The 15,416-nt window shown below is 39.1% G+C and overlaps 1 protein-coding gene across 1 annotated transcript; it reads left to right on the top strand.

Moving 5' to 3' along the window:
• The first annotated feature begins 3,936 nt into the window (after positions 1–3,936).
• On the top strand, positions 3,937–13,581 carry LOC139478292 (uncharacterized). Its single transcript, XM_071260707.1, has 3 exons — positions 3,937–4,214; positions 7,020–7,119; positions 8,216–13,581. Exons 1-3 carry the CDS (start codon positions 4,111–4,113, stop codon positions 8,345–8,347), a joined length of 336 nt encoding a protein of 111 aa, XP_071116808.1. The 5' UTR covers positions 3,937–4,110; the 3' UTR covers positions 8,348–13,581.
• The last annotated feature ends 1,835 nt before the right edge of the window (positions 13,582–15,416 follow it).

Here is a 15,416-nt window from a genome sequence, read left to right as displayed (position 1 = left end):
GGTATAAAAACTCAGGGAAAACGCCAAAATCATTTGTACTGGGTACACCAAATACAGAAGAGACAGAAAAAGACTTCTGCTTGGTAACAAGCGAGGAAGATAGATCACCCATGTCCATCTCTACCCCTAAATATATACTGAACCAAATTAAAAACTTCACACTCCTAAAATTTTAACCTTTTGACCAGTTATCATTGTGGGCCCTTATTGTGTATTTAAACAGTAATGGCCACGTATTGTCTTCAGATAACACCCGTTTTTGTGCAGGTGAATCTATCAAAATCTTGTGCACAGCACTATAGTGGCAAAAGTGTTTTTTCACGTGCAACTGGTCACGTGGCCATAATACCGCACGTGTTTTCAGCCATACTTGTTAGCAGTCATTAACAAAAAAAAGAAAAACACAAGAAAACAAAAGTCTTTACGGCCATTTGTCATGCCACGCCTTTCAAATGTGCAACGTGAACGTGCCATCGGCATGATGCAGACGGGAACGTCCGTAGCTGAAGTCGTAAGGACGATGGGTTGTAGTCGACGGACTGTTTATGATTTACAGACGCGTTTAAAGCAAACGGGTACCACCGATGATCGCCCTCGGCCAGGTCGACCACGTGTGACGTCACATGCAGAGGATCGTCAGATTGTCTTACGTCACCTCCGTAACCGATTTTTGACGGCTACATCAACCAGAAATGAACTGTTTAGGGGTAGACTGAGTGCGCAAACTGTTCGAAACCCTCTGAGAACTGCTCACCTTCAAGCACGACGGCCATACTGCGGGCCGATTCTGACTCAATTACACAGACGTCAACGTCAATTGTGGGCACAGCAACACTTACGATGGACTCAGGGGAATTGGAATAATGTCGTCTTCAGTGATGAATCCCGATTTAATCTTCGATTTGCTGATGGTAGGGCGAGGGTGTGGAGGCGGCGTCATGAACGTTTCGCCCAGTGTTGTGTACAGGAAGTTGACAGTTTCGAGGCGGAAGTGTCATGGTGTGGGGTGCTTTCTGTGGCAATGCACGTTCCAGGCTTCTTGTCATCCGTGGCAACCTCAACGCTGCTGCTTACCGCGACCAGGTACTGGTACCAGAACTTCTACCTTTTATGGCAGCACATGGACCCGCTTTGATCTTCCAACATGACAATGCCAGACCCCACACAGCAATTTTGACATGGAATTTTCTTCAGAATGCGGGAGTCAGCTTCATGGACTGGCCGTCAAGGTTCCCCGACCTCAATCCCATCGAACACGTCTGGGGTGCTCTTGGCAGAAGTCTGCGCACTCTCCAGAACCAACCACAGAATTTGCAAGATCTTGGCACCATTTTGCAGCAACAATGGCGTCGTCTTCCCAATCATGTGTTCACAAGCATGACAAGGTCCATGCGGGGGCGTTGTGTGACAGTTGTCAACGCACATGGTAGCCATACACGCTACTGAACTTGTGTGCCATCAGATTCTCGTGCTTGGGACTTATGATTTAAACTGTTGATGTTATTATTGAATACCGTAGGTGCTTGGAACAAATTATGGTTACCACCGTTAATTTAAATCCTTCTTTGGACATTAATGATTAAAACCTACCTTCTCTGATACATTTGTCCGTTGTATATCATATATGGGATTACTTTTAAAAATGTGAAGTTTTTAATTTGACTATATATATATGTGTGTGTGTGTGTGTGTGTGTGTGTGTGTGTGTGTGTGTATTTGGCGGAAGTCTCACCGAAATAGAAACAACTACAGGGAAATCCAAGCGATCAACCAAGTCCGCAGGCCTGACCACCTGATCATGTTAGCCGCCTCTTACGGCTAGCATAGTTGCTTTTTACTACAAACCTTTGTTGCTGAAGACCTATTCTAACCAGGATCTTTACGGATAGCCTTACATTGCCAATGGACGATCAATGATGACACTTAGGAAGCGACCAACTTCCCGTAATCACCAACATAGCTCACCACATTATAAAATGTCAAAAACTAAATTGGAAATGTCAAAAACTAAATTGGAAATGTCAAAAATCAAAACGTAAATGTGAAAAACTAAAATGAAACCACAGAAAACTATTTCCACCGCGGTGATAATATTTCCATCGCGGTGTAATTAGTTTTCACCACGGTGGAAATAGTTTTCTGTATTTTCATTTTAGTTTTTGACATTTTCGTTTTTGTTTTTTGACATTTTCGTTTCACTTTCCTGCGATTCAAAATCTTCTTTACACATGATTTATCACATATTTGTAAGACAAATCGTGTTAATTTGCAAAAGGTAACGACAAAAGTAAGTGAAATATCAATATATGGAAAAACAGACTCCATGTCCCTTATGGGCCACCGTATAGTTATATATTAAGTAATTTTAGATAAGGCTTAGCTATATATTTAAGTAAGATTTCCAAATTAAATTATTTTGGTGCTTTCTTCAGTGTGGTTGTTAAGTTTGTCAATTTTATTTGTGTAGCTGTTTAGTGCATGTCTTCTTACGAATCAACAAACACATACTTCAGGGATGAGGTCTTTATTGCAGATGCCAAAGATCAAGGATCTAAGATATCAGACACCCTGAAACACATAATTACATAATAAATAATAAGGAAAACATTATCATTAATGCTAGATACATAGCATAGGCTTATTACAAGTAAGTATTACACATATCAGTCATCCATTAGACCACTAGATCAACTGTACTCTAAACGATTATAATAGAACATATGCAGTAATATACATGCAACACAATACCTACATACAAGGGAGATAACTCCTTGACTTTCATTTGACTATAATATACACACAATAACCGTACACATTCTGTATAAACATATACAATACTTTAAGACAGAAATTAATGATATTATGATCTTACATTAAATGTGGTCTTCACAATTAGATTACATCTTAAGTGTTAGACAAATATAAATAATACAATGCATACCCTGTGGATGATACAAGGGTGTGTATCCCAACAGCCACATATGGCAACACCATAGATGATCTGAATAAATAATACATAAACTAAACACTATTTAACAAATATAGATAATACAATGCATACCCTGTGGATGATACAAGGTTGTGTATCCCAACAGCCACGTGTGGCAGCACCATAGATGATCTGAATAAATAATACATAAACTAAACACTATTTAACAAATATATTGAACAGGATAAGACACACAGTTTATTTACAATGATTTGCATGTATCGCCTCTGAATTTGTAAATTACAAAGCTTTTTAAAACACTCTTGAAGTAACACACTTTCACACATATTTAATTGAAGTGATGGAATATTTTAGTGATAATGTATGGTTGTTTAGCTTATCTTATGCAGATTTAAATAATTAGACGTAATCAACATTTATATTAGATTACATCCATCTAGTTTACTTAATATAACACTTTAAACATACTGTATTATTTCAATACAACACAAGATAGAGATTGTAACCATTTAACTCACCTGATTAAAGATCAGTCTTTATGCTTTGCTGGTCTGAGCAGTTCTGTCAGTTCATGTGCTGAGAGAGTATGCAGTGAAATCAAAGCATACAATTTAACAAGGGTGTTAGCTTGGCCAATCAGCAAATGAAGCTTCTGGCCATGGGGCTGTTAGTAGGTAAAATAGGTCAGATACGCTTTGTTATAACTGACAGAAACTGACAACTAGTTATATGTAATAAATATATGTAAAAACCTAAAATGAAATTAAAACAATTATATACCAAATAAACTACATCGTCCACATTTGGTTGTTAATCTATGTTTATGACAAGCCTTTTCCAAATCGATCAACAATAACCCCAGCTGCTTTGATTTGAACTATCTCATTCGTAAGTTAAAACTATCCCTTTTTTACATTATTGAAATAAATACCGGATCCGATTTCATCTTTCGATCGCTGTTTTTAATCGGTACAAGCATTCTTACCTCCAACACTAAAAATGTAACTTCCGGTTAGCGAGCGAAGACATTTTCTGCATTTCTGCAGGGTTTTTCCCTTATCAGGCAAGAAAGACCCTTAATTTCAAATGCATTGGCATGATAATATTCATTGAGGCTACACGGATCATCTCTGATCTTCGGTTTTACAGTAGACATAACCATGATGCCTTCTGGCGATGACCCAGATGTTGACGATGTGAAAGACTGGGTATTGCACACTTCAGTTGGTGAAGGACACAAGTTTGGAATCATCCGTATTCCACCGTAAGATTGATTATTTTTGTCATCGTTTTATCTAGCTGCTAGGGATGTGAACACAGTCAGTTGTTGAGTTTTTTAATCATTGATGAACCATACACTCTTCTAAATCTCGTTCCCTTTCTTTAGTTTTCATTCATGAAAAATAAATAATGAACAAGATTGGAAGGATCGGTGTTTCCTCACTAACAACATAACTAATGATAACAAACAAACTGACACGTCCTGTGGTAAGATAAAAAATCATTTGGACTGCTTGCACAAAGCAACCTCAGCACTAAGACTGTAATATTCTCAGGTTGTCGTATCAGCTGAGAACTGCATAACGAACACTGGGTTTGGTTAATCACTGTTTACTAATATACTAAGAGATGTCTGTACAGGCTGACGGCTTACTGGGACTCACGCCGCGCATGCGTATAGATGTACAATGCTGATAGTCTAAGATGATAGTATCCTGACGGATAATTATGGATCATATATTATTATGGGTATATTAATGTCAATCTGTTCCATCTTAACTGCTATAATTTAACATAGGCAATAGTTTTAGCGCTGTGATTGATTTGGGCATTTTTGGGTGTGATCAAGGCACATGATCAACTCACCCACCAATTCTGACAAGTGACAGGTCAAGGCGGGAAAGTGAAAGAAATGGGCGAACAAACCAAAACCCATAATTCCACCTCAATCAACCATCATCAACATGATCATGCTTACGTCGAAAGCAAAGCAACTTTCTGAAATAACTAGGCATTGACAACAATGGAGCTGTGAACAGGATCAAGCCCATTTTGTGATTCCTGACAAAATACATCATGTGATGTCCTAAGTTTGCATAGTACAATACCTGATACACTTAATTTGGCATTGATTCACATTTAAGCCCATATTGATTGTCTGGCCTACCTTTAGAATACAGTACCACAAACTTCGAACACGGCACAATACCCTATGAAGTAATTTGTATCCAGTCACAACTACTGTTAGCATACACTACCACAAACTTTTCAAACTGTGACGCAATTGGTAGGCAGTCTCACCAGCAAAAGAATCCCTTGTGATGTCGGGTCATAAAGTGTGCATCAGCTCCTCTCAGTGATCTATCATTTCTACACGTAGTGTCATTGAATAAGCCCAGCGATGTTGAGAGTTTTGAATATTTGTTTGCTAAATATTGCCTGCGGAGGCACATTTCATATCAAGAGCCGGCTTATAAAAGCATTTTTATTGCAATGTATTTTTGTTGTTGTCATTTTCTTAATTGAGGTCACTGAAATGATTATAAATGGGAACTATAATACATAGATTAATTTTTCGATTAATTAATTTTCATCATTATGCACAGGAATGCAGTTTGTTAGGTATATTATTTTGTCGCCTGTGTTAGGGTAAGCTACCCCGAACTCTATCCTTAGCTCTTGGATCCCCTTTATGATCCATCAACCCTAGCTTTACTATCATTAGGGATAGGTATCCGTTCAGTCACCATTATAGATTCTATAGCTGCTCCTAATATTCTTCACACAAAAACAGGTGAAAGCAGGGCGAAATGGTTTAGTGTCAGATATTTTGGCAATTGCAAACTGTCCTCGAACATTCACACAAGTCACTTTGACACTTTCATTGATTCACCGCCACATTGACTCATCCTTGTGGCGTCATAAGCCATGCTTATGCCTCCCTCGTTCCTTATGAAGATCCACATTAGCCTTACACTGTTCCCAACCACACTTTTCTGTAAAAAAAATCACCCGATGAAATATTAGATACCATGTCATTCATGCGTACCCTCGAGTTCAATGTCTAGAGCCATTTTTAGTTTGCGCTATATCTGCTAATTCCTCACCTCAGTAACTTGTAGACGTTGGAATTTAAAGTGGGCCATCGGGATCACTCAACACCATGCCTACCCGTAACCTTCGTAAGTGTCTATCACCTATTCAACCCTCTTCGTTAGGCATGGCTAGGTAAATTTGCAATAAGTTTCACAGTGTGGACGTACACAGTCAGTTATCTGTCGGGCTAACAATCAGAAGGTCTCGAGTTCGCGTCTGACGAAATTATCACAAAAACTGGTTGCTTGTCTTCATGGTCTTTGAGACATGTGATCTATGGCAGAGATTGTCCTCACGAGAAGTTGTGGTACTGTATTCTAAAGGTGCTCCGATTGTCCTTGTTGATCTCTCATCGATATCAATAAGCAAGTACAAACAATATGTAGATTCATTGCTTCAGCTTAACAACTGCTAAATTTGCACATGGTGTTTGACAAGTAACTTGCTTGTGACTTGTCTGAAGCCTTAGTCTAATAAGATCTTTCCATGTTGTAAGCTCAGCAAAAAACAGGTCATTTATAATGCATAACACACAATAATCCTCTGAAGAAACCTAATCCACAGGCCAAGGCTAGCTAGCTGATTTCTTGCATTGGATGATTTACTTGTATTGTCTTTACTTTAGCTTTGCACCTGGTACAGCCACACCTTTATAATCTTATGTCTCAGATTTAGTCCAGCTTTTCCATAAAGGTCGTCGGCCAAAATACAAATGAACACAAATAGCTATGTTAATCATATATTTATAATATGAAAGTCATAGCGCCATGGAGTTAAAACTACAGCTGCCTTCTTGAATCACTGAAAGTGATGTAGACATGCAATTTATATAGAACATTTTTGTATTGTATAAGAGAGTCTATATTACTAGTGGGAGACAATAAAACTAAATATGTTTAATTTACTTCTTAGACCCGCTGCTATGTTAACTATTTAATGATTTTTAACACTCATTTTCCATTTTCATTTCCAGGTTTAATGATGGACTTTTCCAATTTCTTGCCATCTTTAGCTTCAGCCTTTTCATAGGCCTCTTTTTAGTACAAGCTAACATGGCCTGGCAGTCATACCAGGTAATCTACTGTCAGAGCATTACTATCTTCATGTGCTCATACTCAGAACATATTCTACTTGTGCATGCTTGGGACCCTTCAAACAATGTTTGTAATAGTTTGAAATTAAACTGAGTGATTGAAGAAAATCAGATGGACCATCTGAACTTGCCATGCTTGCTGTTCATATTATTTTTGTACATTCAGTTTGTATGCACATGGAAGGAAATAATTTGTTTCTGTTAAAACCCTGATGTATAGGACTTTTAAAATGTCAAAATGACCAGGGGTTTGAACATTCAGAAAATGTTTAGTGGACCCAACACTGACCTACACTACACTTATAATTCACTTGCTAAAGTTTTAGGATTCTAGAATGTCTCAGGTCCCTGTGCACCCAACCATGAGGCAGAGATTGTACAACTGCTCTGTGTAGATATGGGTACTAGGAGTTGTCTGGTCATGTCATGAATGTGGAATAGATACATTGTATGATGAAAGGAGCATCCTGAAACCATGAAAACAACCATTGCACATCATGATCACATGTATACAAATCAACAAGATGAAGCAATAATTCAAAAATATTCTTTTTGAGCATGTTGGAATGGTATGTTTTTCATTTTCTTTTAAACTACCGGTATATTGGTGTGATTTCACTGAATGAACAGGTGGTCATTTACCCCGATGAACTAACTTGCCCAGCTTGTAAATGTATAACTCCTGGGAATACCCTAACTCTAGTACGTCATTGCCATAATGCTGTAATTCGGCTGTCATCACACAATAAAAATCAGCAATAATACAGGATTATGAGGTAGCTATCGTTTGATTACTGTACACATGGTATATCTGCATCAAGCAATAGGAATCTTAAAACACCTTATACTGATGGACAGGTCTTCAAAGAAAAAAACATTTGCAAGGGAAAAGGTTTTGGATTGTGTGATTACAAAAGCTGCTGAGTATTAACAGTATAATCTATTTGGATGAAAGATTAACTCTCAGCTGTAAAAAAGAATCATTTACTTTCTTTCTACATGATGTGAAATAATTCAATGTTATGGGATTCATTTGAAGTACAAATTGGTATTGAATATGATGTTGTCAATTACAGATGCTTCAACGACTGTCGCGGAATCGACCAGTCCCGGACATGGTGTACCACCTCTACTTCGACTCCCTGGACTGGGAGATTGATCCCAGTAAGGTGGACCTGAAGGTCAACACCAGCATCTTTGTACATTAACATCACATCATCGGGAAGACAGATAATCAACACGCTCATCTGTCTTCAGAGCTTCTTTTCTTAAATGTGTATGGTTGTTCCGAGTTAGATCATTGTTTCAACTCTTCTATGTACATCTGTTGACCGGATATAATGTAACAAGCACCCTGTCCCTCATTCATATTACAAACAGTGGCATTACTTCACAAATATGGCAAGATCTTGGTAATTATGAGACGGATATATATAGCACCAGGGTCTTCATTATTCATTGTTTCCATGCCAAGTTTTATGCCCTGTGTACTTATTGGGTCACTTCAGTACTCATACTACAGTTATTTCTGATTTCTACTCCGTTCTTTCAAAGTTGCAGCCAAATTAATGATTGAATGCAGGTATTACTTTATGTAATATAACCTAATACTTAACGTCTTACAACGAATGTTGACCAATAAATTACCATACATGAAGATCGGTTTGGGGATCAACCTTAGCACTCTGGTGAAAAGTTTCATAAAGGTAGACCCATTTTCTAAGATTTTTGGAGAAAGATTGAGGATCGTAATATGGTCAATAAACATGATAAAGTTGAATATGTTTTGCAACTAAGGAAGGATATGTTCATGGTAGTCTGAACAGTGTATGAGGGTGGTCAAGATTTTTGGAGAAAGTTGGAGGATCGTAGTATGGTCAATAAACATGATAAAGTTGAATATGTTTTGCAACTAAGGAAGGATATGTTCATGGTAGTCTGAACAGTGTGTGAGGGTGGCCAGAAGATGTCAGTCTGTACAAGGTGTATGAGGGTGGCCAGATGATGTCATTCTGTAGAAGGGGTATGAGGGTGGTCAGAAGATGTCATTCTGTAGAAGGGGTATGAGGGTGGTCAGAAGATGTCATTCTGTACAAGGTGTATGAGGGTGGCCAGAAGATGTCATTCTGTACAAGGGGTATGAGGGTGGTCAGAAGATGTCAGTCTGTACAAGGTGTATGAGGGTGGTCAGAAGATGTCAGTCTGTACAAGGGGTATGAGGGTGGTCAGAAGATGTCATTCTGTAGAAGGTGTACGAGGGTGGCCAGAAGATGTCATTCTGTAGAAGGGGTATGAGGGTGGTCAGAAGATGTCAGTCTGTACAAGGTGTATGAGGGTGGTCAGAAGATGTCATTCTGTACAAGGGGTATGAGGGTGGTCAGAAGATGTCAGTCTGTAGAAGGGGTATGAGGGTGGCCAGAAGATGTCATTCTGTACAAGGGGTATGAGGGTGGTCAGAAGATGTCAGTCTGTAGAAGGTGTATGAGGGTGGTCAGAAGATGTCATTCTGTACAAGGGGTATGAGGGTGGTCAGAAGATGTCATTCTGTACAAGGTGTATGAGGGTGGCCAGAAGATGTCATTCTGTACAAGGTGTATGAGGGTGGCCAGATGATGTCATTCTGTACAAGGTGTATGAGGGTGGCCAGATGATGTCATTCTGTAGAAGGGGTATGAGGGTGGTCAGAAGATGTCAGTCTGTACAAGGTGTATGAGGGTGGTCAGAAGATGTCATTCTGTAGAAGGGGTATGAGGGTGGTCAGAAGATGTCAGTCTGTACAAGGTGTATGAGGGTGGTCAGAAGATGTCATTCTGTAGAAGGGGTATGAGGGTGGTCAGAAGATGTCAGTCTGTACAAGGTGTATGAGGGTGGTCAGAAGATGTCATTCTGTACAAGGTGTATGAGGGTGGTCAGAAGATGTCATTCTGTACAAGGGGTATGAGGGTGGTCAGAAGATGTCAGTCTGTAGAAGGGGTATGAGGGTGGCCAGAAGATGTCATTCTGTACAAGGGGTATGAGGGTGGTCAGAAGATGTCAGTCTGTAGAAGGTGTATGAGGGTGGTCAGAAGATGTCATTCTGTACAAGGGGTATGAGGGTGGTCAGAAGATGTCAGTGTGTACAAGGGGTATGAGGGTGGTCAGAAGATGTCATTCTGTACAAGGGGTATGAGGGTGGTCAGAAGATGTCAGTCTGTACAAGGTGTATGAGGGTGGTCAGAAGATGTCATTCTGTACAAGGGGTATGAGGGTGGTCAGAAGATGTCAGTATGTAGAAGGTGTATGAGGGTGGCCAGAAGATGTCATTCTGTACAAGGGGTATGAGGGTGGTCAGAAGATGTCAGTGTGTACAAGGGGTATGAGGGTGGTCAGAAGATGTCATTCTGTACAAGGGGTATGAGGTTGGCCAGAAGATGTCAGTCTGTACAAGGTGTATGAGGGTGGTCAGAAGATGTCATTCTGTAGAAGGGGTACGAGGGTGGTCAGAAGATGTCAGTCTGTATAAGGCAGAAAATGACCATGAAATGTATTATTTGATCTTAATTTGCAAAACACTAACTGGATAATGTGTTTACTGAGATGTTGGTCTAATCACACAGGAGAAGTCTACAATCCTGTCAAACATAGCACATAGCCAACAGTGGGCAATTGTTAGTCCTTGAAATATTTCACTCCAAACAAACATCAATAGACAAAAGGAAATGGTAAACTGATCTTCCACCTTTAGATATAAGACACAGTGGGTTTTGTACATACCGTCATAGGACTGGGATATTCCTGAGATTCACACATACATAGCAATAAATATTGGAGTCAGTGTGTTGGACATGCTGAGAATATATGAAGTGGTCTTAATAAGTTCCAGTAATAGTATATACTCAAGTCCACAGTTGCCTACTGACCAATCATGCAAGGCTTCATTTACAGATTTACAATCCATTTATTGTTTTTGTCACTGCTGAAACATTGTGTAGTATAGCTCTCATGAACGCTGTTATTAGTAGGCTACATGATGACATGGTGACCCATCTTACCCTGTGTCAGGTGCAGGAGCTGGCTGGACACGGGGCACATTTGGTGCATTTGGACAGTTACAACATTTTTTAATGAAGATCCATGTCTGTATGTCGCTTGAGCTGTGAAATGTCTGTTGTTAACATCCCACCTTTTTCTGGTACATATTGTGACTCGATTAGACTGAACAGTGATTCATTGTGCTGTCAAAGAAGGGTTTTACAATTGACTAGGGAGTAGATGTTTTTGGAATGGTGTATTTCAGTCAGTCACATCACCACTTAATTAATGTTAAATCAAGGCACAGAATGAATGTGATTATGAAAGTGTTGTGTATTTTATACACTGGAATCATGTTTATTCCTATATGTTTGCTGTGTTGATTTTAACTCTAAATGTCTTGATGTAGTTATTTATGGACAAGGTACACTGCTCAGTGAGCTGTTCTGATCAACAACCCATTAACATTTATTTATCATATTTATGGATGGTCTTGCATCTTAAAAATTTGAACAGGCCTCCCTCTTGTTCATCAGCCAGGCAGATGGGGAAATATTGGGCATGACTACAGCCTCATGACTTCTAGCACGTCACTTGTTCTAAGCTTGTCCTGTATCTGGCTTCAAGTAAAGCACGAACTAGGGCACTGCTTGCTGATTAAGATTGTATTATCAAATTTAGTGGAAATTTTGTGTGAAAGAACAGAAGCTTCTTTATACCTCACTGCATGTCCATTAAATATCACATTGATATGTGCAGAAGTAGCCAGGTTGGGGGTCAAAACTACTTCTGTGATCTGTTTCAGAGACACCACAATTTTTTTTTTTATATTTTTGTTGTTGTTTAACGCCACACTCAGCAATATTCCAGCTATATGCCACAGCTATATGTCGGCGGTCCAGAAATAATCGAGTCTGGACCAGACAGTCCAGTGTTTGAGATCATTAACATCGATCCACGCAATTGGGACCGATGACATGCATCAACCAAGTCAGCGAGCCTGACCACCCGTTCCCGTTAGTCGCCTCTTACGACAAGCATGGGTTGCCGAGACCTATTCTGCCCCGGATCTTCAAGGGTCAGAACATCTATGAATTCGAGTCAACTTGGAATTTAATGTCATACCGGTATTCCAGAACACAAACTGTCCTTATTGGAGACTTAATTAAGGGTGCAAAAATAAATGAAAATAAATGCAAAGTCAGTTGAGAACAAATCAGAAGGATTTTATGAGAGCATTATTTATACTAGTGTTATGGCCAATAAAGCGAGTTGACTGTATACTTTAGCCATTCGTTCCATGGTTAGGAATCATATAGCCATGGAGAAGGTGTTCTCAGGTTTATGTGTCTCTGAATGAGTGATAAGGAAGGACACAATAGGCAGCACTAGATCGTTTTATCAGTAATCAATACTTTTTCTCTGAAAATCACAAGATTCACATTGATGTTTTGTTTGTTGCACTTGGCAATATTCCAGCTATTTGGCGGTGGCCTGTAAATAATTGCGTCTGGTCCAGACAATCCAGTGATTGACATCATGAGCATCAATCTACAAAATTGGGATACGATGACATCGTATCAACCAAGTCAGCAAGCCTGACCACCCGATCCCGATCCCATAAGTCGTCTCTTACGACTAACATGGGTTGCTGAAGACCTAGTCTACCCCGGATCCTCACGGGTGAGATTCACATTGAATGTACATGATCATCAGTTTCCCCTTGGGATGGATGCTTGGTGTTTCACGTCATCTACTTAACTGATGAGGGCCTCCATTGATTCTTCATGTGCCTTGCTTACACCCCCTTTTAAAAGCTCTAGAGATCAAGGTGTAACATTTCAGTGTTCAAATGTGGTTTCTATTATTTCACATAAAACAGAACAGTATTTCTGACCGATTACTGCTAAACGCGTCTTGAACAGTGTTGGACGTGTATTGGATATCTGAAATATTTCGGTTAATGCATGCTGGCTGATTCAGTGCATATCTACATTATTCATTTGTACAGGTATGTACTGCTTATTTCATTGTTTAATTACAATAATTTGTAAAACACAGAATGGTAAAGATTTTTCAACACCATCTGTTTTCCTGTGCAAAGAATCATTAGCCTATTTGAGCAATTCTGCAGTTACTGCACTTTGATGCTTGCCAGCCAGTGTGATACGGAAGCTGTTGATACAACGAAGAGAGTGGATGGACCTTATGAAATGTTTTGAGTGTGAAAGAATTAATTTTGCTACCAGCATGATTAGAAGTTGATTTCTCCAGCCTGACTGCAAAGCGACAGGTAAACATGCAATACTTGTGCAATGTGATTATATTATGTATATACCGTTTCTGTATTGTGGTGCTATATATGGCAAATACATTGTGTTTCACCCATGGAGGAAACTGGAGGATTGGCAAATAAAACAAATTAATTCTACACTGTTTTTGGTTCTGTATGGAATTGAACGACTTGTAGGGATAAGTAAGTTTGTTGTAGCAGTATCACTCAGGCTACATGAGTTTTATATGTCTCTTGTTAGGAGGCTCTAGATAGGAAACCTGATAAAATACTCTGTTTCCTGCCTTGTTAGGTTTTATACCACTCGCCTACGCATAAACCCCATGTACCCCTCCTGATCCTGCTACAAGGAATATAATCTAACCGACATGTTTCAATCTGCCATTGTAAAAGAATTAAAACAAATTGAAAATTCATAGAAAACAGTTGTTCGATTGAGCTAAGGTGAACATTATTGACCCTAAGAAAGTGTGCTTGTTTTTGCTTCCAAGCGGAATATAAGGGATTTATTCTCCGGCCCTCCAAGGATCCAAGGAGGGATACATAGTATTTTATCATGTAAAATCATGAAAACAAAATAAAGAGAATAAAAATCCCAAATCATCAAAGGCACTAGTTCCCAACTCGACTGATCTACACAGAAATTTTCAACAAAAAATATTTACCAAAACCAAAACTGTTACCGGTAATGGTTTGGGAGTTCTGCTCAGGAAACGGAAAACAACTTTTTTTCATCATGTAAAATCATGAATAAAAAACAAAATAAAACGGAAATCACCATGTAAAATCACGAAAACAAAACCAAAAAAAAAGGACTAAAAATCCGAAATCACCAAAGGCACCAGTTCCCAACTCGACTGATCTATACAGAAAGTTTCAACAAGAAATATTAAACGGTTTTGGAGTTCTTAGAGGATTATGTACATTTTATAATACATTATACAATCACGTGTTGCATTAAGTTATGTGTCCTGTTTTGTTCCAGATTTCCATCATTTGTGTTGTCGAATAAAGATATCTCAAAGCAGTATAACACCTACTCATTTAGTTCTGCTCAGGAAATGGAAAACAACTTGTTTTCATCATGTAAAATCATGAAAACAAAACAAAATAAAAAGAACAAAAACGAGCATTTCTGATTAAATGCAATGTTTTTATACTTACCTGAAGCTACATAGTGCTTTAGCTTCCCTACCTTTTACAAACAGACAGTACTAGAACGAAGAGACAGTTGAACCAGACTAGAGCCCGTGCCTCAGCATCAACAAGTTATACTCATATTCTTCACTGTATGACATCAGACGTAGAGTACACAGCACTGGCGACGGTCCAAGAGCGGGTCATCTGGACGATGTTGAAGGAGTTGCTCCCAAAAGGTACAAATGGCAGTAGGATTTAAAAAAATTAAGCGGCGCTGATGGCACAGATTGGGGAGGAGAGGTGGATCCGAAGGCGGAGGAACCAGATACGGTGGAGAGGGAGAAGTTGGTGGCGGCGAAGTACCAGGCATCTTCTTCCTATCAGCAAGTTGTTTCTGGCGACAAAGAAGAGCCTTTCTGTAAGAATTAGTCTGTCATTGACATGAGAGCGCAAACAGAGCGGTGATGTTCAAATGAACACGCAGGCTTGCAGTAGGGGAAAAGGTGATGTGGGTCTTTCCCCGACTTGGGTCTTTGACATAAAGAACAATGTATAGAATACAATCTGCAAAAGAAATGTAAACAGTGCATAAGTGTAACACTTTACTGGACACAGAGGTGAACCAAGCGCACAAACATAATAATATGCCTAATTAATAGGAATTATGTCAATAAAAAGCCAACATCAACAAAATAAATGAGAGATTCACCAATAGTTTAAGATGAGGCCCATAGGGCCTGTTTTGCTCGCCTGGATATTTACGCAATCATGACAAAATATACATTTGCATTGTACATGTACATAATACTGCAAATATTTCATAATTTTGACTG

This window comes from Haliotis cracherodii, unplaced genomic scaffold (genome assembly GCF_022045235.1).
Source record: "Haliotis cracherodii isolate W230 unplaced genomic scaffold, xgHalCrac1.p SCAF_1, whole genome shotgun sequence".
Lineage (NCBI taxonomy): Eukaryota > Metazoa > Mollusca > Gastropoda > Lepetellida > Haliotidae > Haliotis > Haliotis cracherodii.
Note: the sequence above shows the minus strand (reverse complement) of the source record. Positions and strands in the feature narration are given on the sequence as shown.